At 33.9% G+C, this 27,104-nt stretch overlaps 2 protein-coding genes across 6 annotated transcripts in view; one reads left to right on the plus strand and one right to left on the minus strand.

Moving 5' to 3' along the window:
- The window catches only part of LOC106135587 (AF4/FMR2 family member lilli), a 202,368-nt gene that overhangs the window by 53,010 nt on the left and 122,254 nt on the right, over positions 1-27,104 (minus strand). For all 4 annotated transcript variants that reach the window (XM_060950203.1, XM_060950201.1, XM_060950202.1 and 1 more), the window contains exons 4-5: positions 24,420-24,552; positions 6,272-6,351 (exon numbers count right to left, since the gene is read on the minus strand). In XM_060950203.1, coding sequence (XP_060806186.1) covers positions 6,272-6,351; positions 24,420-24,552 — 213 coding nt within the window. The remainder of the gene's footprint in view (positions 1-6,271; positions 6,352-24,419; positions 24,553-27,104) is intronic.
- Positions 250-5,464, plus strand: LOC132903037 (uncharacterized). 2 transcript variants are annotated; one of them, XM_060950205.1, is made up of 3 exons: positions 250-562; positions 849-1,200; positions 2,022-5,464. In XM_060950205.1, exons 2-3 carry the CDS (start codon positions 855-857, stop codon positions 4,127-4,129), a joined length of 2,454 nt encoding a protein of 817 aa, XP_060806188.1. In that variant the 5' UTR covers positions 250-562; positions 849-854; the 3' UTR covers positions 4,130-5,464. The 2 variants fall into 2 exon arrangements, with proteins under 2 accessions (XP_060806188.1, XP_060806187.1); XM_060950204.1 differs by having other exon boundaries at positions 250-1,200.

Raw genomic sequence — 27,104 nt, forward strand, 5'->3', positions numbered from 1 at the left:
CTACTCTGACCCTTTACAATAGAATATTTGACAAAAATTACAATTTAATTAAATACATACAACATACAGGCAGTACATCCGTCCACTTGACACGACCCCTGCATACATCTCTCGCTTCATCCACATTCATTGGTACTCTTGATCTGACCTTTCGCCAGAACCTTCCCGATTTGATCAGAGTTTAAAACAAGATTTTTCTTTTGATGAAACTGTATGAATCGATAATTCAAGAAATATACATTTGCATTCAATATTTATATAAATAATTTAAGGTGAGTGCGGCCAAAACCGTCCGCGGGTCAATACCGGCTAAGTAAGATCGCGGCCAAACTAACATATTTATGCTAATTCTAGCCCGGTCAATAAATCAGCACTGTTTTATTTGTTCGAACTGTGTTCGACAGATGGCGTTATACCGTCCGCTTTTGGAGTAATCTTTGTTGAAAGTTTAGTCGTTTCTAGAACTCGATGCACGAGTGTGAAATGGTAACGAAAAAATTTAGATTAAATAGTGAATTTAACTATTAAAGAGTTTAGGTGATGTCAAAACGCATTGTTAAAGGTAAGTACTTATGTTATACTCTGTTGCTTTTAATTAAAACTCACTTGTTTTTGAGTTATTCAAAGGAAAAAATGTATAACCTAAAAAATGGATAGTGGGAAAAATCGTACAAAATTAACGGGGCAAAATCGTTATATGGCGATTCTGCCCCTTATCAGACGTCGTCAATATTTTTGATCTACTATTATTATTTTTTTTCAAGACATTCAGTATTACGGTATTATTCATGTATACAGATATCATATCTTTTTTTTTCTTATTTCATAACAAGTGTTTTTTTCTACAGATCAATATGGTGCGAAATTATAAAAGAAAAACAGATAGGGGATCGTACAAGAAAGAAGACTTACAAGCAGCAGTACATGCTGTTAGAAATGGCTCATTAACTGGGTACAAAGCTGCTCAAATTTATAACATTCCAAGGACCACAATAATGGACCACGTCCACAGAAAAAGGCTCTCTAATACTCTTGGAAAAAGACCTACGTTATCACCGGACATAGAGAATAACATAGCAAGTTGTCTCCATATTATGGAAAAATATGGCTTTGGCCTGACCAGGGCTGAAATTTCCGATTTGGTGGCGGAATATGTCACCAAAAACAATATACAAACTTGTTTCAAAAATGGAAAGCCAGGTAAACTATTCTTAATTTTGTTTTGAGATATTTGTTTTATCTTTATTATATACTAGTTTTTCTCACGAAATTTGTTTCGCTTTAAAAAGCCTGTCTTATTCCAGACCATAATTTAATCTGTTCCAAATTTATTCCCGATCCTTCAGCCGTTTTGAGGTGATATACTATATCAATGGAACAGACGTATACACACATATACACAAACCCATTCACAAAGTTTTGCATTTATATCATTGGTAAGATAAATACGTTAATGTGAACGGCATCGCACTCCATTTCAAAGTTTTGAAACGGTGCTTGAAATTAATTTTCAATTGAGCATAACTTATTTTTACCTTACCCGAATTCGACGAAAGAAAGTTTTGACAATACTCCTAATTATATGAAATTCACCTGTTAAAGCCGCGTTTAAGTCCGTTGAGTAGTTTCGAAGTTATGACCTACCAGACACACATACAAACATTCCAAAAATTGTTTTATTGCTCTGCTACTCTTCTTTGATCACCCTTCATCAGTTTTTTGGAAAATTATTTAATGTACATACACGGTATTTTTACTGTCTTATTATATATATTGAGTAGTATACCATCGCTAATATGTTACTCTTATGTTTAAGCTATATTATCATAACTTTCATTTAAATCCTTTCTGTAGTTTTGCGTGAAAGAGTAAAAAACATAGACTAACATACTTTCGCATTTATAATATCGGTAAGGATTTTGTATGCGAATAATGACACAAGCTTTGTCTTATATATTTATTTAATTTAAATAAATGATAATGTCAAATGTGAAAAATTTATGTTTCTGTGTTCATTGCAGGAAAGGATTGGATAGCTGGTTTTCGAGAAAGAAATAATCTGTCAATTAAAAAACCACAGCCTGTGGAATACGCGCGTAAAGTAGCAGCTGATCCTTTCGTGTTGAGCGAGTATTACGAATTGTTAAATAAAACAATTAAAACTTTAGGTTTACAAGATAAACCAGGAGCTATTTGGAATGTGGATGAAACCAACTTTTCCAAGGATCCCCTTAAATCGAAAATCGTTGGTGTCAAAGGTCATGCTGCTACAAGGACGATATCTACACCAGGTAAAGACAATACCACAGTTTTACTAGGAGCTAGCGCTGCAGGGGACAAAATCCCACCCTTAATCATCTTTAAAGGCAAATATGTCTGGGACGAATGGACTTCGCCAAATGCATATCCTAGGACCACTTATGCTGCCACCAAAAATGGATGGATGGAGAGTGACGTTTTCGAAGCTTTTTTTAAAAAATCTTTTTTACCGAGTATAGGCGTTGAGCGCCCCGTATTGTTAATTTATGATGGCCACGCAACCCACGTTGGTTTGAACATTATTGAAGCGGCAAGGGATGCAAATGTTACCATCTTAAAACTTCCGCCCCATACAAGCCATATACTCCAACCATTAGACATTTCAGTCATGAAGTCCTTCAAAGATCGTTGGGATAAAGTTCTTGTGAAGTGGCAGAGATTAAATATAGGCGTACAATTGCCAAAAAAAGAGTTTTCACGTATTATTGGAGAAGTATGGGCCGGCATAGAGCCACAAATACTTATGAATGGTTTTCGTAAAGCCGGGATATACCCTTTTAATCCTACAGCAGTTGATAAATCAAAGTTAGATCCTATGAAATTGGCCCGATTTCAAGAACAGAGTTCTGCGTTAGCACCAAAAAAATATGAACCACAAAACTTAATATCAATAGTATTGACATTGATGAACAAAAACATTACACAAACTCCTAATAGGCGGCTTGAAATTGTACAGGAATGTAATTCTATAAGCACTACCAATACCAAGGAACAAGCTGCGATAAAAAAGCCAAACATCCCATTTGAAGAGTTATTACTGGAAAAAATTAAGCGTAGTGACACCTCAACAAAAGTAAAGCGAAGTAGAGTTGCAACAGGTGCAGAGGTTATCACTCACGATGATGTGTTAACATTGAAAAGAGAAAAGCAAATAAAAGAAAACATTAAATTAGAAAAGAATAAAAAACATATATCTAACAATGTGTGCTTGTTAACTCAACTATCAAAAAATAGTGCTGAAAGGCAACCATTTTCGGGGAAACAAAATCTGCCTGCCTGTTTACAAAATCAAACGCCTGATGCCCGTAAAATAATAGTTACATCAAACATCGTGCTTAAAAAAGCTGGAGCAGTTGATTACTCTTCGACAAAACCTGGCCCATCAGGCATCCACAAAAAAAAGACAAGGACAAATAAATATGCAGCATCTTTCATGATTAAGGGTAAAGACAATAGTAAGAAGAAAAGTGGCAAAGAGAACAGCAAACTATATTATAGAAATAAACCTACAAAGAGTTATGAAACAGAATCTACCAGTTCAACGACCAGTGTATCTGGAATTATGAGTTGTCACAGCGACTCCGATATATTGAATTTCGAATCAGATGATGATCTAAATGATATTGATGGACTTTCATTGGCAGATAACGAAAACAGAAAAAGTGAAGAAGAAAACACTGAAAAAGAAAATACTGAAATAGAAAGAACTCATACTGTAAACACTAACAATGATCACGATGCTATTGAACCTCCAACCGATAAAAATGAGAATGTAAAGGTGGGTGAAATTTCTTCAGGAAACTATACAGTGAAAGACTATGTTTTAGTCCGTTACTATGGGAAGAAATGGATTTATTATGTAGGAGTAATAGAATCTATAGATGCTTGTGACAAAACAAACATAATCTATTCAATTAAGTTTTTCAAAACGGTAAAAAAACCAAAGCTTCTCTTCAAATTTCCTAAAAAAAATGATCGTGATGAAGTAACAATTCTGTCGATAGTAAAAAAAGTGGAATTATTTCAAGATGCGGACAACAACAATGAATACTTCCTAAGTAATTTAGATGACGCAGTGTACTTTCTTTAGTAACGTCATATTTCAAGTCGAAAATGTTACATATTATACAACATTTAATTCAAGTAAAAACCTTATTTTTGATTGTTATTTGTTAACTTGTTTTAAAACTGTGAACTGTTTATTGCGGATATCATTTATAAGTAGTCTACAATTTGTTGAGTTTAGGTATTAATGGTATTAAAAATACCTGTCGACAGACTTTTTAGTAGTATAGTACATAAAAATACATTACACTGATTATATTATATAAGTTAGAAGTATATCCTTTAATTCTGTTTTTTTTTCGTACCAAATATTACAACTGAAAGACTGATTACTGAATACTAAGTACGTAATATTTGAACATTTACTGTTTGAGATATATGTAAACATAATATAAGTGTCACGGCCAATTTATAAGTTACAGATATTTTTATGAACAAGTCCTACTTTTGAAATTTAAATACAATAACTTTACTATGTTTTTGAGACTGAAGTTTTTTCACATTTCTTAGAGTTATATTTGTGTTTTGTTTATCTTTAATTTCAATCATAGTTGCAAAAATATATAATATAATAACTTTACAGCTGTGATTCATCTTCTGATACAGTTTCATACTTTATTTTAAGCAAAAAATTTTTTGAAACCTGAATAATCGCAATAAAAAGTTTTGTATTTCAATGTGTAAGTCACATTAAGAACTGATCATATGTTCAATGATCAAGTGATCAAACCGTTTTCTTCCATGATATGATTATAACGACGCAGAATACTAAAAAATATATCATTTAATTCTGTTTTTTTTTTCGTACCAAATATTACAACTGAAAGACTGATTACTGAATACTAAGTACGTAATATTTGAACATTTATTGTTTGAGATATATGTAAAGATAATATAAGTGTTGATTTCTGCAAGAGTTGTTTTATTTTGATTGCCTTGTGTAAAATGGCAATGAAATTATTCATATAAAAAATCTTAAAAAAGGTTGTTTACTTCTGATGGTAGGAATATGACGGATTAGCCCCAAAAAAATAATTTGGCTTGTAAAAGTCGATTTAACTATTATTTCTAGAACTGTAAGGCAGAAACTCGCTTGGCATTCGCATGTGACTGTCAAGCATGGGTTTATTTTTAAAATAACCATTTATAAATGACAGAAATTGATGCTGGACGATTTAGCCCCAAGTCAGCGGGGAAAACCGTCTATCGACATATTTTTTTAAAACGTAATTTAACTAAGTAAGAGGCATATTTATAGTATTAATATAGAACAATCCAAATAGTCAATAAAATTCTAAATCGATTACGTTAATCAAATCTGAAATATCTAGATAAGAACACAAGTTACGGTCTGTCAAAATGAACTTGCAAAAAAATATGACGGTTTAGCCCTCATCGACCTTATATATAGATGTAGTCTCTGCCTACCCCTCCGGGAAATTTTATGTACTTTATGTATGTATTTTATGTACCTATGTATTTATTTATATAATCTTTGATTGATACGATAAAAACTTAACATGACGACCGGTTAACCATTTTTCATTCTAAGAACAGAATCATTACCTACAATTTCAAGTTTGAAAAAAAACCCAGAAGTGAACACCAAAGTTCCTGAGGTAAATAGCCGCCATCTTGTGGCGCATCTTCCCACGGCGGCATTGGTAATGACACGGTTGTAAAGATGATGAAGAATGAAGTATACAATAATCGAATACAACACAATACCTACATTACAGATCTCGTCAACTCATTTTCAAGCAGGTTTTATTTGTATCACGATAGAATTGTTGGATAATTATATTTAATTTTGATGATATTCCGAAAGATAACTAAGGTGAGGCTTAACTTAGTTTATTTTATACACATCTGGATGTAACCTTAAATTTTATTGTACAAATCGTCATGTAGTCTAGAATCTTTCCAATTTGTTAGTGGTTTTTCTGATGGTCTTATTTAAGTTTCATACCCTTAAGCCTTCGCGTCTATTGCTTAAGGTTAATTGAAAAACATCAGTCAATCCTAACAGATATAGTGCCAGGTATTAAGGCCATCGCCTAAAAGTACGATGCTAACTTCAGCCTCCTTAAAGTCTACACACAGTTATAACGATCGCTACCAGGCCAGTATGGAAACTGGACTAAAATGTGAATGAAAAAGATCTTACCTTGGAGAGGTAGCGATGGTGGATCCTGCCATTGGTCGGCGCGTGCGCTGGCTTCTTGAACTCGTTTTCGCGCCTTGTACCTGTGACAATCAAAGCATTTATGTTAATAATCATTTTCTTCCAAGAAAATTTAGTATCGCAGTCGGATAATAAAAAATATCGTTGATATTAGAGCAATCTTAAAATATATAGATAAAAATATACCGGTATAGTTTAAAAGTAAATATTATAAAGTTGTAAAATTGTGTAATCAAATAAGTAAATATATTTTTTCCTACAAAAATATTTCTTAGGTTATCAGGTCTTGCGCTCTGGACTTATTATCATTATTTTATTGATAAATTGAACCTTTATATACCTATTACCGCAATGTAAATTAATATAATATGTTTATTTATGAAGTGATTAGTGATATAGCGGTAACTACACTATTACTTATAACAATTATTTCATAGATTTTGATCATCCAGTCTAGTCATAAGTTACCCAGGTATAGTGCAGATTTCCATTCGCATTTGTTTATTATTATTGATATCATACAACAAAGGAAAACTTTAAAAAAAATCATGAAGCATTTCAACACGTTTAAAAAGTGGTAGCAAATTTGTTAAAATGTCAAAGAAAGGAACGTTTAAACGCGAATAAACGAAGATCGTCCACAATTATACGGTGTCGATGGATCAAGAGTTTTATGGATTAATAAAGGCGCGATCGCTTCACCCCGGAGGTGAAACTCGCGGAATCATAAGGCACTTCGCCACCCGTGTAAGGGTTTGAACCGTCTGGGACAATGTATGTTACGGTCTGTAAAATATACACTTTGTGAAAGCAGGATAACATAAGTATGAAAGAGATAGAACCTAAAATATACATATGTATTTGATATGACAGTTTCAGTCACAGAGAATCAAGCTATATTTTACAGGCTGTGTGTGGACCTCAGATTATGGTGGCAATACATAACAATATACGACAACCGACTACACTAACTTAAGTTTTTTATCTAAAAGGTAATACTTTGATGAAAATTATAATTTTGAAGGGGCCAAGCGTATTCGAGGTAAAAGGTCGCTCAACATATCTACCTTCTAAGGCCTATATGAAAATAAATAACGACCACGACGAAATAATGTCATAAACACGTGACAACAATCAATCAACATTTGTGAAAACAGCTAACAATCACGAATCCCGAAACGGTCTTAACCCCACAGGGGGCTCCCCCCACCCGCTGCCCGACTCGTGAGCAGAATCTCGGTTAGGTGTTTAGCCGGTTTTATGGAGATTGCCATCAGGACAAAGGAGTCCAAGTTACGGAGCCCTAGATTGCGCGGTGGCTCGTGCAGTCCCCTTACCTACATTAAAAGGGGGGGTTATATTTACTGCACTATTCGTTTTGATTTATATATATCCGTCGGCGGCAAGGGAAAACATTAGTTATGTTATAGATCTTTTTATTAAGTTATACAAGAGTTGCACTTATAAAGTGTATAATGGAATATTTATTCATTTAATGATGATTCGAATATAAGGCCTGTAGTTTTGCATCAATAACAAATGTAATATTTATATCAAATAGGACTGTTTTGCAATCAAACCTAAAAATTAATACTACATGTACTTATCTTTATTTATGTCACAAGTGGAACAAGGACCATAGGACATCGTTGTCCCACTCTAACGGCTCCTACATTGAACATTGGCCTTATTACATTCGTAGGCCTCAATCCCAATGATTCAATTAAGAGCAGGCGTTACGTAATGTAATGATACAGTCAATACTAGATATACTCAGGCATCTCAAACAGTTGGATCAAGTGAATTGAAATTTTCCTTATGTGGCTAGAGGTGTGGTCTCATATTGAGAGCATTTCTTTAAGCAAGTACGTAGCGTAATCACGTGTTCATCCCATATCGGATAGTCAGAGCCAACAGTTTCGAAAAATCTGAAATTCCTAATAACTTATATAATATTCATAATCACAAAACATGAGCCTTTAAATATTATTAAGTTAGTATTTTCACTGAATGACTGACAAATCAAGGCACGGGCCAAACCGCTGGGTGTAGTCTAGTATTAGTGTGATTACGCTCCTGAGTGTACGTACATCTTATTCTTCGGCACACGTGATTGGTCAATTTGACGTTTATTACTAGTACTGCCGCTACCGCTAATGCAACGCAATAACAAGATTATAGGGTGTCCATTATGAACATCGTAACATTATGAACTCTCTCTTGGTAGCTCGATTGATATTTATATAGTCAAATTTATAGTATATGTATATATATATATATATATATATATATATAGTCTTTATCGCAAAGACTGAAAGGACACGTTTAGTTGTACGTATGGCTTAATGATGGAATTGAAATTCAAAAAGTGACAGGTTGCTTTCCCATCCCCTTAAAAAAGAATTCATTAGCCTATCCCTAAAAAAAATGCAACATCGAAATTTATATTAAGAAGCATATTGTAATAATTTACCAATTCCCTAATGACAGTCTCAGTTTGGTCTAAAGGTTCGACATTAAGTATATTTAAACATGATGAATTTAATAATGAAATATATTTGATATATTCCTCTATTTTTCCGTAACAGTGGTCACCATACCACCATAACATAACTGAATCTCATTTCACGACAAAATGGCGTTCTATGGCGGCTTAAAAACTTAACGAGTTACAATCTCAATTTGCAGGATTGAAAGACGAATTGCAATCTATAAGATAAATTGAAATCACTCTGCTATCCTCTAAAGGATTTTTACAATATTTTTTGAACCTTAGAGTATTAACTTTATTATAATTTGAACAGAAACAGAACTTTAGGTACTCATATACTATTTAATGTCTTTTTATTTTCAGAAAGCAAAACTCAGTCATTGGAAATAACGGGTATATTTTATTTTATATTTCATTTTCATAAAAAAATATATGAGGTTTTGCTTTAAAATGCATGAAGGTTTTCTCACAAGTTGTAATTTTGCCCTATCGACAACAACGTGACTGTTTATTTAATGAAGAACATTGATTTCAAGATATTTTTGTCACGATGGAAGTGCAAACACAATCTTTATATTTTAAACTGACCTTTACATATGACTATTTATTATGAATGTCAATAACAAAGCACCGATTATTTATTTCTTTTAATTTCATTGTGTAATGAAATCTCTTCTTGTTCCATATGTACTATTATTTTGTGCGGTACTATAAATGTCTCTTGAAAATTAAGCAAATTATAAATGACTATATCCTGTCGGTGTAATAATGTCTTTGCTAAATTTAATCAATTGTTCTGGTAGATTTGAAGTTCATTCATTTAAAACAGATATTCAAATACAGACTCTTTAAAAATAGACGTAATAATGTAGAAATTAATGGTCATGTAATTTTTGTAAAAGTTAATCAAATAAAGGCTTTCAACATCAACATGTTAAGTTAAAAATACATTTTCAACAACGACGCCTGCTCGTGGCACAATTGCATGTGCATTTAATTTAGAATCGTCTAGCCGACTCTCGGGTGCATACAAATGCACGTCTCACGATGCTCGCATCAGCCACTACAGCGATCAACGAAACGGGAAGATGTGGTTTCCAAACGAGCGTTAAAACCAAATCTGAATTTTAATGTCATCATTTGGCGAACTTTTGCTGAACGTAGCCTTTTGAGCTGTATCTAGCGGACTCCAGGCTCTGAAGCACAGTGGGGGAGGGTATTAAGGGGAAACGCAAAGATAAGATACAGTTGAACGTAGCCGAATCTTTTGCGAGATTAATATCTCTCAGAAACTCCGTAAATGATAACAAGTTTAATATATTTGTATGTAAAATAAGACGTGGTTAAACGATTTAATTTAAATCTCCATCATTAAGCCATACAGCTGAACGTGGCGTTTCAGTCTTTAAAAGACTGTTGAGATTAAGCCGTGATTGTATGTCGTGTAATATTGAACGAAACCGCAGGAAACAGCCAGTTATTTGTTAATAAAAAAGTGGATAAACAACAACAGATTGCGTCACCCGGCCGCGGCGTCCCTTCGTACGCAAATGAAATAATCTGGTCGACTTCCTCGTGGCGAAAGGCCTCGATGTGGCTCGCATTGACCCGTTTGCGCGGCCTCGTCTCCGAAACAATGCTTTTAGAGATATACCGCATTATAGTAAACCGCTATATACAAAAAAAGTCGAAAGTGAAACGTTCATGTTAGAATAAAAGTAAGAGTACCTTAAGAATAAAAATTTCCTTTATGGATTTATAAAATCGTTTTAATTAACTCTAAATTTATTTAATGCTTATAAGTAGGTACATACATATCAAAGTTACAAAATAATGCTTTTCGAGACTACATCAAACGTAATTTTGCATTTGACAGCTACAATGTTTAGTTGAAATCTGAAAACATCATGCTTCGTACACATATTCTATAATCATGCACATACTCTATAAAGGCTAGTATTAGCCAAATACCCATATCTTTAGGTGAAGATGACCACAATGCGGTATCAATAAAGACCCTTATTAGTTGAAATTTGAAAAGAATCATGCTACGTCATATAACACATTTGTAACACGTGTCTTTCGTATATTTTCTTTCGAGTTGTACGTAACCAGTACGTGTATAGGTCGTACAATTTAAATTGCCAATTACGACGGCGCGCCGGGAGGCAGGCGACATTGACTTTTGTACTAGACCTTCCAAGTCGAAACGTGCAATAATTGTTTAACTATGTTTACATCATTAACACATTACAATAATTATTTAGTCTTTCGATGTATAAGAATCTTGTCTTTCGCTTTGAAATACTGTGAAATCTAAATGGAGTCGACGAATCGTATTTTGACTTATGACAGCGGGCACTTTAGGCGGGTGAGTGAGTACCGTACCTATGTAAGCGATTACTTCTTTATAGACATTTAAATCAAATAATGAGGCTTCTAAATTTGTTGCACAGTGTTTATATCTTTCTGTAAACGTATAAGTACTGTTATAAATTAGTTTGTCGTTGACTAAGCGTATCAAGTCATTGACTTTCACGCACCGTAGCTCTGAACCGCACACGAGCCGGCCCCTCTTCCATATGGCCACAAATTACACTTCTTCCTGAAGATAGTCCTGGTAACATAGGACTGGAGAGAAGCCCAGGGTTTACCTTTGACCATGTATCACGATTTTATTCAAGAATCTTAACGGTTCGACCACTGATGCTTTGTAGTCACAAATGTAACTAATTAGAGGCATTGCGAGGCGCAGTCACACATGCGGATTGCGTGTAGTATGCGCGGGCGCAGGTGCTCTCGTGTCATTGCCCAGTGCGCCATTGTTCTCAGCCGATACGCTCACAGTGTCTTGCAATTATAATATGACAGCCTTAGGGTTATTTGCTTTCTTGATTTTCACATGCTGCATTTAATATTTGTTATTGTTTTGTATTTTTTGGTTTAGTTAATACCTAAAACTAAGGCTTCATATGAATATTATTCTATTGTATATCAGTTCACTGTCCACAAAAGTGCTAACAAAATGAAACCTTTAAAACGAACTGCTTCACAAAAATATACATTTGATTATCCTGCGGCGACAGAATTGGTTAAACGGACATTAAGCAATGCAAATCGACTCCTGCGCACACGCGAATTCCGCATGTCAATGTCACCGGCCGCAAGGGCACAGCATTCGTGCTGCCAATAGTAATCAAAAACAATACGTGTTTTTGAAAAATATAAAAAGATAAAAGTCCCATTTAAAAACTGTACCAAATTTTTTTGAGAAATTGGGGAGACTCGACGGAATGACAAGACATCGAGTTTTTTTAAAGTATAAACTGAGGAGTTGGCTACACTGACAATGGAATGAAGGAACAATGGCCTTCGCGAATGCCGATAGCATATCTTTAACACAGCCTTTGACACATCGTGTCAAACTTACATTAAGTTATTTTTGGAATAGATTGTCCTAAAATAACGTTACTAAACGAAGTTAGAAATGGTTGATGCAAAATAATGATCTACAAGGACAAAGAAAACATCGCATGTAATATTTTCAACAAAGTATTCTTTCTTTTAATATTGATTGTGAAATCAATGATAATCTATCAATTTATAAATAAATACTTAATCAACACTTTGATGCGATAACAAGAAAATTACGAACTATGCATTCTTATATGCAAGGTGATTGTGATAAAGAATCATATCAGTTTGTTAATAAATGTGGAATAATAATTATGAAATTGATAACTTTATTAATCTTCTGAATTCTTAACAAACAAACTGAAAATATATTATAGGTATATTAGATGGATAAGAATTAAAACGATTCGAATAACACTCCAAGCTTAAATACCATGAGTTTACAGAACTTCTGAAAGAAACAAATAAACCAACAATGAACTAGGCACAATGGGTTGCTGCCTCTATAAAAAATAAACATTTATGTTTAGTAGTTTTCCGAATCAGTCCAGTAGTTTTTGGATGACCTACAAAGAAAGGCCTTATTTATATAAGAAATTTTGACCTAGCTTATGTGTACAATTTCCAAGAAAAAATCATATCAATAATCTCAGACCAGAATGCTTTTTTCAAGAACGACCCTAAACACATCAAAAGTAATGTCACGAAGATAAATAACTACTATGAATATATATATTAATGTGTCGTCACAACATGCATACAACCGGCATATTCCAGCCAAATAAATAATTCAAGAAGCGTCTCTCACGCAAGTGTACTTCCCCATCTGGGGGATTTGCCAAGACGAAACTTTTATAAGAGAAATGTGCATATTTTGATTTGGTTTTAAACAAATTCTTTGGAAGTTAATTTTCTACATCACTTCTTGTCAATGTTAAAGGCATGTTTTGAGATACTGTATAGGGTAGGTAGTAATATTTAATTATGTATATGTAACGAAAGAAAGTTGTAAATTTTTGTAAAAAATTTGGAGTCATAATGTTGTTGAAAAGAATAAACTTATATTAGAATTGTTATTTTTTGCTAATACATTATTAACTCATAAGCTACTAATATTATTTGAACTCATATATCTATCACGTTAAAATATTCTGAGATAGGTATTAAAAACATTCGAGATCACAAAACTACTGAAAAGTAATTTATGATTTGTACAATTTGTATAAAATCATAAAAATTCTAGCCATAACTTCGTAACACTAATTAATGGTAATGATTGCATAGTTTCACTCTCTATCGATAAAAATTAGCAACTCGCTATATCGATTAGAAGCCCGATAACGATTCAGCTTGCATTTTTTATGTTAGTATGCGAAGGTGCATTGACATCAAGCGGCGGCTGGATCATTAGTCTGAGTGTTTCGTGAATTTAAATGACAAAGGATTTAACTTTGTTTGCATTTTTTTAATAACAAAGAGTCTTGAAATGAAGTCATTTTAATTATTACTATGCCCTTTCGTCCTAGTCTTACTGAAAATATTGTGTCAGATTGTTGATACGAATTTTTATCTTTATTTAAGACTGATTATCTATGTGTATTCAAAAAATTATGTTGAAACGTGCAAATTAAGATTTCCGTTCACATTGAGCTTATATCCGCAACTCAAAACATCATTATTAATCAACAGTTTAAACGCTCCTCTCATCTACAATTTACGTCGCCAATTGTACGTTCCATCTCTCTCTACCACCGACAATGAGAGTGAGAAGCGATGTTAATTAAACACGGTTAAGACGTGGCATTAGTAGACACGTGAATAGTGAAGATAAACGAGACAGTAAGCTTTGGACAGAGTCCCAAATGTTTTAGTACCTAACAATTTGTTGGTTTACGACGGCGGATAACTCAGTACTGAGGCTGATTTATATCAAAAGTCAGTACCTATATTAAAATTATTCATTGGGTAGGTTTAACTTTAAGTAAAAAAATAAAAAAGAAACAAAATGCGATGGGGTAAGCAACCTGTCACTTTTTGATTCACAATTCCACAAGCCATACAGCTGAACGTGGCTTTTCAGTCTTTTCGAGACTGATGGCTTTGTCTACCCCATTAGGGATAACACGTGATCATATAATTCGATAACAAATTTTGAAAAGCTATGTGAAAATTAGTCAATATTTTTAAATAAATGAGATAATTAAAATATATCTTGCACGGTTAGAAATTCACGAGACCACCGAGTCAACGAGGTCAGACTACGAACTGTGTCCTGCCTTTGTTGAGCTGTTGGTCTAGTCTAGAATCTAGGTCATCTTGTCAGATATCATTGTGATTGTTATAAATTTAATGAACGCCTTTTCAAACTGAATTCTTTGAGCGTTACATTTAGGATTTACTCTATCTTCAAAAAGACATCAAAAGTCTTCACTTTCCATTATACCTATTCATGACAATACTTTAAGCATTACGTTTCGTCATTAAAATAAAATAAATAAATTAAACCATCTTGCATCACGAGGCCTTAATCTTTTCAAGACTATGCTCAGTTTTCCATGTAAGTAATAAATACGTTTACATGTTTGTATATTTAATCAGTAATCAACGTTACCCCGAACCGGAGCCCCGTATAATGGCCGAAGTAAATTCCGCAACATAAGTATACAGGGTGGCACTAAAACTGGCCGCGTTAACGCGTACAGCTTTGACAATAAATCTATGGGGACCCGGTGCGGACTTCAGCTACTTCCAGCTGATGCTTTAACAATACGTTTTCATGAGCGGAGTTGGTTTCCGACACTTAGAACAGGGCTGTGGCGACATCTGACAATCTGTGTTGAGACAATCATACTACCTTCGACTCGACATTTTAGGAGCCGCGGTTAACCAGGCATAACACAAAGCCTGGAGGAAGATCTCCCCTTTGGGCGGTTGAGCACAAACTATTGCTCCCGCTATCTCTTTTGCGTATGCAATGGTAGCGGATAAACGTATTGTGGTTTCTGCTATTAAAGAGTAAGATTTATCTTTTCCATACATATATGTTAGTTATACGTGTATAGTTTAGAGACACTCGCAAGCAATAAATTCTTTCACCACTTGCAATATACAATTATGATAAAACCTGGATTAGTCGCCCCTGTAAGATTTAAAAAAGGGAAATGTAAGCCGCTCTGGGTAATACCTGACTTATACTTCGAGATTGTGTCCGTTGCAGATTTAAGTCTCTTGGAGAGAATGTACCCGGCCTCTGAGGCGACATAATGTCTCCTTATCTAACTTCTACTCTCTGGTAAATTTCAAAAATAGTCAGAAAAAGAAGAATACCATATCTGTGACTGATTAATATAAAAAGTAAACCTAACGAATTGAACTGATATTGTTGTAAAATTATTTGACTTGCAAACCTTTTAAACTAGCATGCTAAATAATTTATGTAATTCCAAGATACTACTCCCGTCTCTACTCCTATTATTATCGCCAATTTTTCGTAAGCTAGACTCCAGCTTTACCCCCGGCCCCACAAGTCCTGTTCTACGGCGGTTATATATTTTTTTTCTCATTCATTTACCCAGGGACGTCGGAATCAATTCCGAGTCCCTGGGGTGTCGTGCCTCATATCCTGGACATTCCTGAACGATGGATAGCCCTCTTGCAAATAGGTCACGTTCCTAACAAACATTACACGGTTTCAATTAGCTATAGCGACATTTAACAAGGTTTGTGTTACAGCAATTCTTACATTTGAATTTTTGATATGAATTTATTTATAAGTTTACCATAGTTATAGTCTTCATTACTTACGGGGTAGAAAAAGCCAACAGTCTCGAAAAGATAAGCCACGTTCAGCTGGAATGGCTTAATGGTGAAAATGAGATTCAAGACAAAGAATAGAAAACTAATTTAAAAATCTGAAATGCATATGTAATAAATGCGATTGCGCAACACAATCATATTTAACATCCAATCGTAACAGCATAATGAATGTCAAGGGTGAGTCGTAATGTCCGCGTTTATGTACTTGTAAATTATGACGGACGCGCACGGCGAGAGCGAGACCGTATATCGTACAGTCGTCCAAGAAAAAGTGTGGATTTACACAGGAAGTAGTCTTGTAGGAGTTAGTCTTGAAGATAAAATATGTCATTCGTCCACTAAAAAGTCCGACGTTGCGACTGCTTTGTTCAATATGTCTTTTAAATTCACTCTAGACCTCTCAGAAAGAAACAATTTGAAAAGAATATAAAACAATAAAAAAATCCCATATTTAAAATTTTACGAAATTCACTTGTATTGTCTTCTACGGACGAGAACCCACGCAAAAGTTTAAAAAATGTTTGAATTCATAAATTGACAAAGGAAAGAGATAAATAGAATAATTACATACAAGCTGTGTCCACTTAACATGAAGCAAATATAATAGGATTCCCTTGTACAAAGTTTTATTGTTTCTGCTGTATTTTTCCTTGCATAAATAAATAAACTGATTCCTGCATACATACATATGTAGCTGAGTGTACATTGTGAAATATTTGCAATATGTATGCGATATAATGAGCATTATCCTTGTTTATGACGGCCATAGGGAAATCTCAGCGGCGGATACGTGGCGAGCCATCGGACGAGACTTTTATTGTTAAAACTGTTGGTAAGATATCCATTTGAATAACTATGTAAGCAGGTGTTGTGTCCGTCATTTCTACATATATATTACCTATATGTTGGAACTATGTATATAACTCCGGATTGATTCATACATATAGTCACGTCTATATCCCTTGCGGGGTAGACAGAGCCAACAGTCTTGAAAAGACTGAATGGTCACGTTCAGCTATTTGGCTTAATGATAGAATTGAGATTCAAATAGTGGCAGGTTGCTAACCCAACATATAAAAAAGAATCTCAAGTTTGTAAGCCTATCCCTTAGTCGCTTTTTACGACATCCATGGGAAAGAGATGGAGTGGTCCTATTCTTTTTTGTATTGGTGCCGGGAATCAAACGGCATATTTTTACTAATTTCTTTTATAAGCTTCAGTTGAAAGGTTATATTTTAATCTTCATAATAAAAATTCGCTTGAGAGAGGGTTCGTAGCAAGTAAATTGAATTTCTTTAGTACTATGACTCCTTTACAGACATGTTATTTTTAGAATCGGCGAATTCACGAAGCACTCTTTTGTAATTTGCCTTCTGCGTCATTTTAAAAAAGGAAAATGTAACTACCAATTTTGGCTTACTAATAGAACAAATCTTAATGCTCATTGAAATATTTGTTTAGTGTGAATGTTTTTCCCATTTTCATTTTTTTTATTTATTTTAATGTATGTGTCTTCAGCGGCATCATTAAGAAAACTTATAGAACCTACGCCTTTTAAGAGTGCTTATATTGAAATTAGTTACTTACTGAAAACCATTAAATTTGTTTTATAAATAGAGTCAGAATGTTTAACTCGTGCAGTTTTCGGTAAACATTTTCAACAAAACCTACAGTTTAAAAAAAATTAACCCATCACTACAATTATAAATAACAATATTAATATTAAAGGTAAGCGCTTTGAAAAACATATAATTCGGATCGAACACAAAACTTACTTTTTTAAAATTGGATAAAAATAGACCTCCAGCGCACGAAATCAGTGTTAACGCACCAATGACAAGTTTCAGAACGGGGTGTAAAGGTCCCGAGACGGATGGCGGGCTGAATCGGAACGGTTCCAAAGTTTAATTAATTATACAGCCTTTCACAAATTTCAATTGCGTTTATATAATTGATTCCATTGTTAATGGCGGTGTTTGCGTGCGAATGATCGTGGTTATAGAGATCAGATAAAGTTTAAGTTATTCTGTATTTTATAATACTGTTTATAAATTACAATCACAAAAATAAAGAATCATCCCAATTCAAGAGATTTTGAAGTTAGATACTCGCCATATTTAATTCATCGTGTTTAATTTTATTAACGCACTTACGATGGATTAAAATGTTTTTTTTTAAAGTAACATTGCAATAATTGACGAACGTAGGTACCTTGAATCTTGATCCTGGCCGAAAAGTCAGGTCAAGGGTACCCTATTCCGAATGAAGAGTTATGAATATGAATGATTGTATTCATTTTACATTTCTTTTTATTTTATTAAATGGTTATTTTATATTAATTTGTTTTGTAGTGGACAACAAAATAACTCAAGTTCACGTGAAACTCGTCACGGTAACCGTAACACCGGGAATCGCGTGCCGCGTGACGGCGAACCGACGCAGTGCCGATAACAATCGCAAATTATCGGAAATACAGAAGGTTTGTGAAATTAATTTAGGTTAATGTATAAATTAAAAATCAATTCTAAAAAAATATCAGTAAAAAATACAGGTGCAAAGAAACAATGGAGTATGATGTTTCAATAACGGGAATTTTATATTATTTAAACAGGTTTTGCTTGTGGATATTTTTGGCCTATTTGTTCGGGAGATGCAGTCTCTGCCTACCCCATCAGGGAAATGATTTTATGTATGTGTTGGCTATGTATCCTACTGCTAGGAAATCTATTATTAATTTCTGACTATCCTTCCTCACAGTGACACTTTGTAAGCTTGGATTTTCTGTTTCTTACATTTTCTCCATCATAGCTGTTTTTGTTATCTATTCTATAATATGTATTTGACTCAATTTATAAATAATATGGCAAATTCAAACTAAATTAATACAATGTTAATTGGTGAATAAAATTTTTAATTTTAGGCCAAAAGCAAAGTGTTATTTCTGTACATTTGTTATTTGAACAACAGCTGTTTCTCTTATGGTATAAGTACGACTTGTGTTGTTGTGTTATACAAGGTGTACCTATGCGCTATTGTTGTTGCATAATTAACCGTTTTCTATGCGGAATCGAAGCAAAATACCTTTTTCTCAGCCGTGCTCATTTCCGTGTGTTACTTTTATTTGTCGCCGAGTCAATAACTAACTTGCATAAAATAAAGTATTTTCAATAAATTCAAGTTCATATTATTTAATCTTTATATTGTTCTGATATACTCGTAATACCACAAAATAGGTATATATAGTCTGTGAACTTTTAATTGAAGATGAAAATCACATTTTCTGTGTACTTAAAATTTTGATGAGAACTTGTGATAAAATCCTGTCCCTTTGTCTGTGTGTATTGTACACGTAAAAAGATTTGGATTACAATTAATCTTTATATCCGATGGACACTCCCCACGCGTACGAAGTTGCTAAACACAGCCTTTCTTTGACAGTGCCATCTCAATCATTCATCAATTTGTTTGTTTACGTTCCGTTTTACGCTACGGCATGAAGTGGGTCAATGAAGAACGGTCCATTACGGTCACACCCGATCGAGTTATACATACATACATTGATAAGTGCCCCCGATACAGGCCGATTTAAGTGTATAGTTATACTTATCGTTACTCAATACATGTCATTACCTCAATGTATAACAATGTTGCTAATAAATCAATTACAAAAATTATCCTTCCTACAAGTTTAAAACAAGCAATATTTATATGTCTATATTTGTAGTCGCGCTTTCGAATACGACCCTTAAAGAATTTTGTTGAAATTTTAAATATAGTGCATATAGGGGTAAAAAATCGATCGAGCTGGGTTTACATATACATATTTAGCTATATACACATATTCGACAGTATATATAATGTGTATATGTAGTATCAGACACAGGTGTCATATGTAGACGATATTTCACAAGTTTAATGTGCGATCCGCGGGGAAATTACACACGAATCTAGTTGGTGAAAGGGATGGAAATAAACATGGCGCCTTTGATGCGGAGGCGAAAGGGTAAACATGCCGAATAATGCGCGGTAATAAATACTAAATAACAGAAGGAAGGGATCTACGTATTACTAGAATAATTAACACACTATTAAGTATTGCAATACAATCTTAGCATAAATGTAACAGCTTGATACGCTTTTGGTATCGTTAAACAAATAAAGTGCAACGAAACAGCGGCACTTAATAAATACTAAATACAAATTACATGCAGTTCAAGAGGCGGGCGGACGCTAGTATCTCATAATGTACTTAACTAGTACCAATTAACAAGTAGGGAATGACGTGAGTGAAGATTCTGCAAGGTTATTTTATTCAGTCAAAAAGTACCGATACGAGATAACTATAAATTAAATGAAATTACTTCATAATTACCAATGTTATGTTAACTGAAGTTATTGCGTGCGTAACATTTTAAACATATACGAAAGTACATCTGAAAATCATAAGCACTTTATAAAACACTCGTTTACAATTTGTGGTCGTACATAATTATAATTTTTAGTATCCAGGTAAAAAGGTGAGGACTCAATGTGCATTAAAGCTAGGAGGATGATGTTAGTTCTTATATCACTTTACTTTCTATCAATAAGTTTTTACTGTATATCACGTAGTAGGTGTCACATCACCCGACCAACATGTATTACCGACGAACGAGATACGAATACAGAATCCCTAAATGGGTCATCAAAGGATAAAGGAAGGTTACGCTCAACCTCCATAATTAACGGTTCACTCCCGATTCCTCGTAAAAGTGGGATCAAAATATAATAGAATGCGGAAATAAAGTTCTGTACCATGGCACGGGTCAAATCGGGAATCTACCGGAAAAACAGGTCACGTGTGTAGACAGAGCTTGCATGAAAATATAAATCTATGCAGAATTGCAATAATCGTGGAAAGTATAGTAAAGTACTCTCTTCAAGAAAGAGACGAAATCAATATATATGTTTAAAGCTCAGAGTATGTTGTTGTTAATAACAGCATTATTTATTGGGCAATTGAAAATATCGCCGCACAATTATTAAATTAAAATTTTAAATGACCAATAGTTAACCTACACGCAATTCAATGAGCTTTAAGAAGGGTGTTTTACCTTGCTTACTTATATTACGGTCATATAATATTAAAATCAGTATTGTTTAGAAATTAACACGCGGCTTAACCAAGCATGATTTCCATAGCGAGAGCAAGGTACGAGTATGTACTACTTCTATGTACTTGTCTTCTACACAATCGAAATTTTGTACCGAAGTTGCAATTATTTCCTCTCGACAGAATATCATTACGCTTTTTTTATATGGATAACGTTTTTATGGCCCATTCTCTAGGTCGACGTGAATGTGGGTCTTAAAGGAGTAAAACATGGTTAATTTATGGGCCCTGTTCAATTGTAACGGGTTTCTAAAGCTGAAGAAATTTCATTTGAAGCAAATATTTCTGTTCCGGCTGTTGAATAAAGTAATTTTCCGGATCAAATGATACACGCAAGAAATTATAGCTGCAACGATGTAGTATTTTAGATAACATTTTATAAAATCTAGTTCACTTAACACTATTTCAAGTGAATTATTGGCGCAAACCTGCTTTGAAAACGTTAATGTTAACCAAGCGTTCGTTCTTTTGATCATTGAGACTCAAAAAGAGACAGAGTGGTACTATAAATTAAGCCTCACTGAAGAGATAATTGCATAACTAATCAAATATCACGTCGCCCTAAATACTCGTATACATAAGCCATTTCCACTCTACATTAGATATTTTTACATTCTGGATCAGATAAACTGAGAAAATGTTGAAAAAAAAAGACACATGTATGTAACTAGACATTATAAGCCCCAGCTGAGACATAAACATAGCTCAACACGGTAGGTACGTCAGGACCATGACGACATGAGGACGGCAGTCTGACGGAGTGGCGACGAACTGAATCATTTATAATCTAGTCTGTGGTCCAGTCCGGCCGGGGCTGGCGTCAATCAACGCAGACTACGCTTCCTAATATAGAGACTGTCGTATCTATCATTCAGGAATTAGCTTGATGTTTATGGGCTTAAAGTTAAGCAGATTTCAATAAAGTTGTCGAGGAAATATATAAAACTTTACGAATTTACGTTATTTGCGAAAAGACTCCCGTCAAAAGTACGAGTAGTTTCTAGGGGTAAAAATTAATAAATTGAATTGTCAATTTGAGTATAGATTCTAATTATTTTATCTGGTAGAACACAACAAGAAGCATACACTAACTTCTTAGTACTCCTTAAAAAAGCATGTTTCTAGTTACACGAGCTAGTGATTGCTGCAATGTCCGTATGTAAATGGAGCATGAAACTTACACTTGACATACTTTGATATGATTGACAAAGTTTTTAAGGTAAGGCAGGCTCCCAACCTGATATCAAACCGCCTTGGAAATTTTCCACAATTATCGAAACCTTAATTAACCGAACACGATTTTGACATTAGTTTTGTGATAAACGATGATATAACAATTGTTGTTAAATCAATTTATACGAGAAAATAACTATTTAATGCTCTCATTAAATACTTATTTTCTACGTTTAATACGTATTATTAAATATATTTTTTATACGTAAGTAGCTAAAAAAGGCTTGAGGTATTTTATTATCTTCACCAGAAATAAAGTTATCTATTCCAGGTGTAATGACTCATTTATAATCCATTCAACCAATTTGGAACAACGAACGAACCGGCAAATTTGGGTCACGAACGGACTACGCCTGACGGACCTAACGCCAAATATCTTGGACTTTTTTTGATTAAAAGAAATGTGTTTGCCAATTTAATTATGGTATGAATTGAGGATAATCAAGAACTTGAGTGACGGAAAAACTATACACACAGATTTCAATATTTGCGACGACTCACTCAAATATTGCCACGGGAAAAAAGGCAACACGATAAATGAATTTAAATCAAAATTTCATAAAACACATCAAGTAATTGGTCCAAAGAGTTCGAACCTCAGGCAATAGCCTTGCGAAGGTTTCGCAACACCCAATCAAATTCCAGTTGATATTTCATAATGTCGGCGCAATGCAAACCTATTGTTAATGCATGAACATTTTATACGGGAACAAATCAGCCCCTGTTATTACGAAAAACCCGCGCACGCACAAAATATCAATTATTTATGGAAGATACGCCTATAAAATTGCCGGTCGTGGCTGATATGGCGTTTGTTCACATTATTCTTTGCGGGATCAAAATACTCAAATGTTTTGTGAACATTTTGAATGTAAACTTTAAAAATGTTTGACTTATACATATAATGCAATATGATGATCCTAAGACTAAACTCAGGCAATATCTAGCAATCCACCTTCAGGACCATGCTAAGATGAAATAATTTGTGGATATATTTTATATAATTCCGTTATAAAACACGAACAGTTCCATTTTAATGATTATCAGAATATTTATGGCAAAATATTTCGGGTTATTCGATACGAAAAACTGAGCCCTAGCAGATGATGAAAACAGAAATGCTGTGGGTATCAGGTAACGCGTCCCTTTTTGTTTCGGTTATATTAAGGAGAATTACCGACGGCCGTAGTATCATCGTGAGATGTCCGCGCTAGGTTTCTTTGTGTTGATGTTTTGCGAAATTTGAACCGTATTGATTACAAACGATGTTTGGAGAAAGTATTTTTTATTATAAAGTTGAATCTGATAACTCTGTGTTGATTGAAAAAGGTAATATCTATATCAGAAGATAATGTAAGTAATTTTATCATTGTTATTTTAAGTGTAAACACAAATAGATACGAACGATGCCGAATTTCTTATTGACGTTGTTGTAAATGTAGTTCTCATAAACCATATCATTAAACGGCTAAGATCGAAACAAAACATCATTAACTCTGACGTAGACGCAGGGATAACAACAAATAGAAATGAAGCCAATGAAATAAACAGTACCAAATCCTCGCGTCGTCTATAATTCACCGTAAATCCGCCATCCATAACCGAATTCAATAAAAACAGAGTGCCTACCTCTCGTCCCACGCTCAAATCTGCGGTGAATTAAATCGAATTTCCGTCTGAACGAATTCCGTATCTTATATTATTTGCGGAATGTCCGCGCGCGGAGTTATGACATGATCAAACGGATTGCCCCGAGTGGATCCAATACGTTTCACTTTGAATATGACTAAGAAGATGTCCGGAATATTACTATTCCAAAAATTTCATACCCTCGAAATACAATGGAATAGAATAGAATAATTTGTTTTTATTATAAGAGGTAAATACCCTAAACCTAACCTAACAAAGTAGATAAAGACAGGAATGGGTAAGCACTTCGTTTAATAGTCCAAAACCTGATAATCTGTTAAATCTGAGATCGCAAAGATGAGAATGAGAGATGAGAGTAATAATGTGGTACTTACATGGCGCCGGGCTCTGAGGCTCGGAGTAGATCCCTATCGACTTGCTGGGGTCGTCGATCAGGGCCTGGGCGAGGGTGTAGTCGCCGAGCTTGTGCTGGATCTGCTGGCTCACGTGGTCCCGGTTGCCGGTCACCTGGTGGACCAATGAGATGTATCATTGAAAATGGAAAACAAATTGTGTTGGTTGTGTAAAGAGCGAAATAAGTAAAACATACATTTTTTACTTTAAAAATACATTAACAGTTACGCAGTTTGTTCAATTCAATTGCTGAGTTCCAACAACCTATGTAATATGACATAAGTTTTAAGTCACAAGAAATAAGTCTTATTACGTAGGAATAAAGAATAACTATAAAAAATAAATATTTTTTTTTAATTCAAGAGTGAACAATGATCCTGGAGAGGAAGCCAAATTTAAGAAGAGACAGCAAGACCATATTTTTGGGAAAGTAGAGACAAAATAGAATTACGTATCAAAACAATCGCGACTACTGGTTCATTAAAATTGCAATAGTTTGTCGTCGTGTGTAGTCTAAAACTAATGAATTTATTGTAAAGGAATGTCCACTTCATTGATCAATACTGATTAATCAACCTTGATAGACTTGATTAGTCAATCTTGTGCTAACATAGTTCTTAATCGGACCTAATTAATGGCAATTGAAATACCATCAGACTTAGCATACGAATAACATTTCCGATTAAATGAGGCAAAAGCAACTTTGCGATTAGGAAACTTAAATTTAAGGTGATTTAGATTAAAATAAGGCAAACCATTACATGGTTTTCGAAGCCTGGGTATATAATTATTATGTTTCTTTTTGAATTAAGTAAAATATAAATCAACGAATCTAAAATAAATAGTAAAAAAAAAACATTTTATTCGAAAACAATTTATAAATTGAAGTTCTATCTTTAACAAAAACAAAAAAGTGACATTCAAATATCATAAATTAAGGCCAAACTTTTTCCATTACAATTTCGGTACTCCGCAAAACCAAAAATGACCAGATTTCGATAAATCCGATTTAACGTCAAGATAAAAGTCGGTGGTGAAATTTCTTCATAAATGCTTAAGCGATTTAAAGGTTCTGAATTGGCCTTTTTTTGCCTTATAAAGCAGAAATATCAGGCAGATTGGGTCTATAATAGTATGAGAATTTTCACTAGAAATTCAAACGTCGAGTTTACGAAACTATAGTAATGCAATGCCTTCCACCCTCATAAGAATTATTAAAGGCACCTCATAGACAAAAAAACGAAGTTTATTTTAGAAATAAATACAATAGATTTTTTGACATATTAGTTTATATACCATGAAAGTTACTTGTCTTACCGACGAAATCGTAACTTTTCATTTTGCTAAATTGTCTATTGAAATAGTCAATCCGAATGTTATTAAGATTTCTGATTACCTAGAGGCTCCCTACAAAGACCTAAAAGTGAAACAACAATGCACTGTCAGAACATGAAGAAAACAAGATTCAGAAATTCGATGCGAACTGAGGAATTGAAAACACAGATTACGTCCATTCCGAATGGAATTCTAGTTAATCAGTCCTCAACAGAGCTAAACCGTATATCTAGAAGACAAGAGCTAATGCTCTGCAGTTCCCATTAACTCTTTGGCGTTAACACTATTAATATCAAAGTAATACTAAGTTTATGATGTGATGTTAGTTAATTATTGTCTTTAACCGTGGATAATATGGCACGTATTGATTCTAACAAAGCTGAATACTATTGCTTTAAGAATAATAAAAATAAATCACTTTTAATTGGATTTACATATCATAATATACGTAGACTAATATGACCGAAGTTTTGTTTGATCGTTGATCGGCCGATACTGCAATGTAGGATTATCAAAATGGTCCAAAATGACACGTCTTTTATTACGACTAAGTTTATAATAACCTAGCAAATAGAGTGATAGACAATAAATATATTACGATACCTAACAGGTTCTACAGGATTATCTTCTTTATTTTAAATAATCTCACTTATTTCTCCGTTGTAAAATCCAAAACACCAGAACACATTTAATTCTGTTTGTTATCAAGTTTTGTTGACGAAACAAACGTTTGGCGTCCGGCCAAGTGGCCAATGCAGTGTCGTGCCGGTGACCTAATAGATTGCCTCTCGGCGCTAAATGCGATAAAGGTAAACACGAACTCGGTAATGAACTACAAAGATAACATTTAAAAGGGTAAGAACAAAATGTGTATAATAAATGCGCTGAATATTTCTTATACTCATTTGCCCAAAATCAAGCAACATTTGCATAGACGAACACAAAAACATGTGACAGTATTTTTAGAGTCGATACATATAATACGGAGAGACTAAACATAAATGAACTCAAACATCAAAAACTCACCAAATTGGAATTCGGAAAATTTGTTCTATGTTAATATTTTAATATCTTCACGTGCCAAATATTCCAAAAATGCAAGGCCGATTGTGTAACCAACACCTTTACTAACTTTCACATCTATTAGTAGCATCATTAAGTCTGGTCAATGTTCCGCTTCCGCCCTAGTAGTTAAGTTGCTATTACCAACTGTATGTGTACTAAACAAGATTGACTTTTCAGTTATTTCATTTATCCTATTATTTCATTTCAATATGTTTATCAATTTGATTATAATTTAATTTGGCTAAACTAGCTATAACTAGTTTGCT

Source organism: Amyelois transitella, chromosome 21, assembly GCF_032362555.1.
Source record: "Amyelois transitella isolate CPQ chromosome 21, ilAmyTran1.1, whole genome shotgun sequence".
NCBI classification, from domain to species: Eukaryota; Metazoa; Arthropoda; class Insecta; order Lepidoptera; family Pyralidae; genus Amyelois; species Amyelois transitella.

Bases quoted from the DNA above. Each gene is read 5' to 3' on its own strand.
- LOC132903037 (XM_060950204.1), top strand. From the start codon at position 789: ATGTATACAGATATCATATCTTTTTTTTTCTTATTTCATAACAAGTGT. The intron at 1,201-2,021 runs GTAAACTATTCT...TGTTCATTGCAG, and splicing joins TTTCAAAAATGGAAAGCCAG to GAAAGGATTGGATAGCTGGT.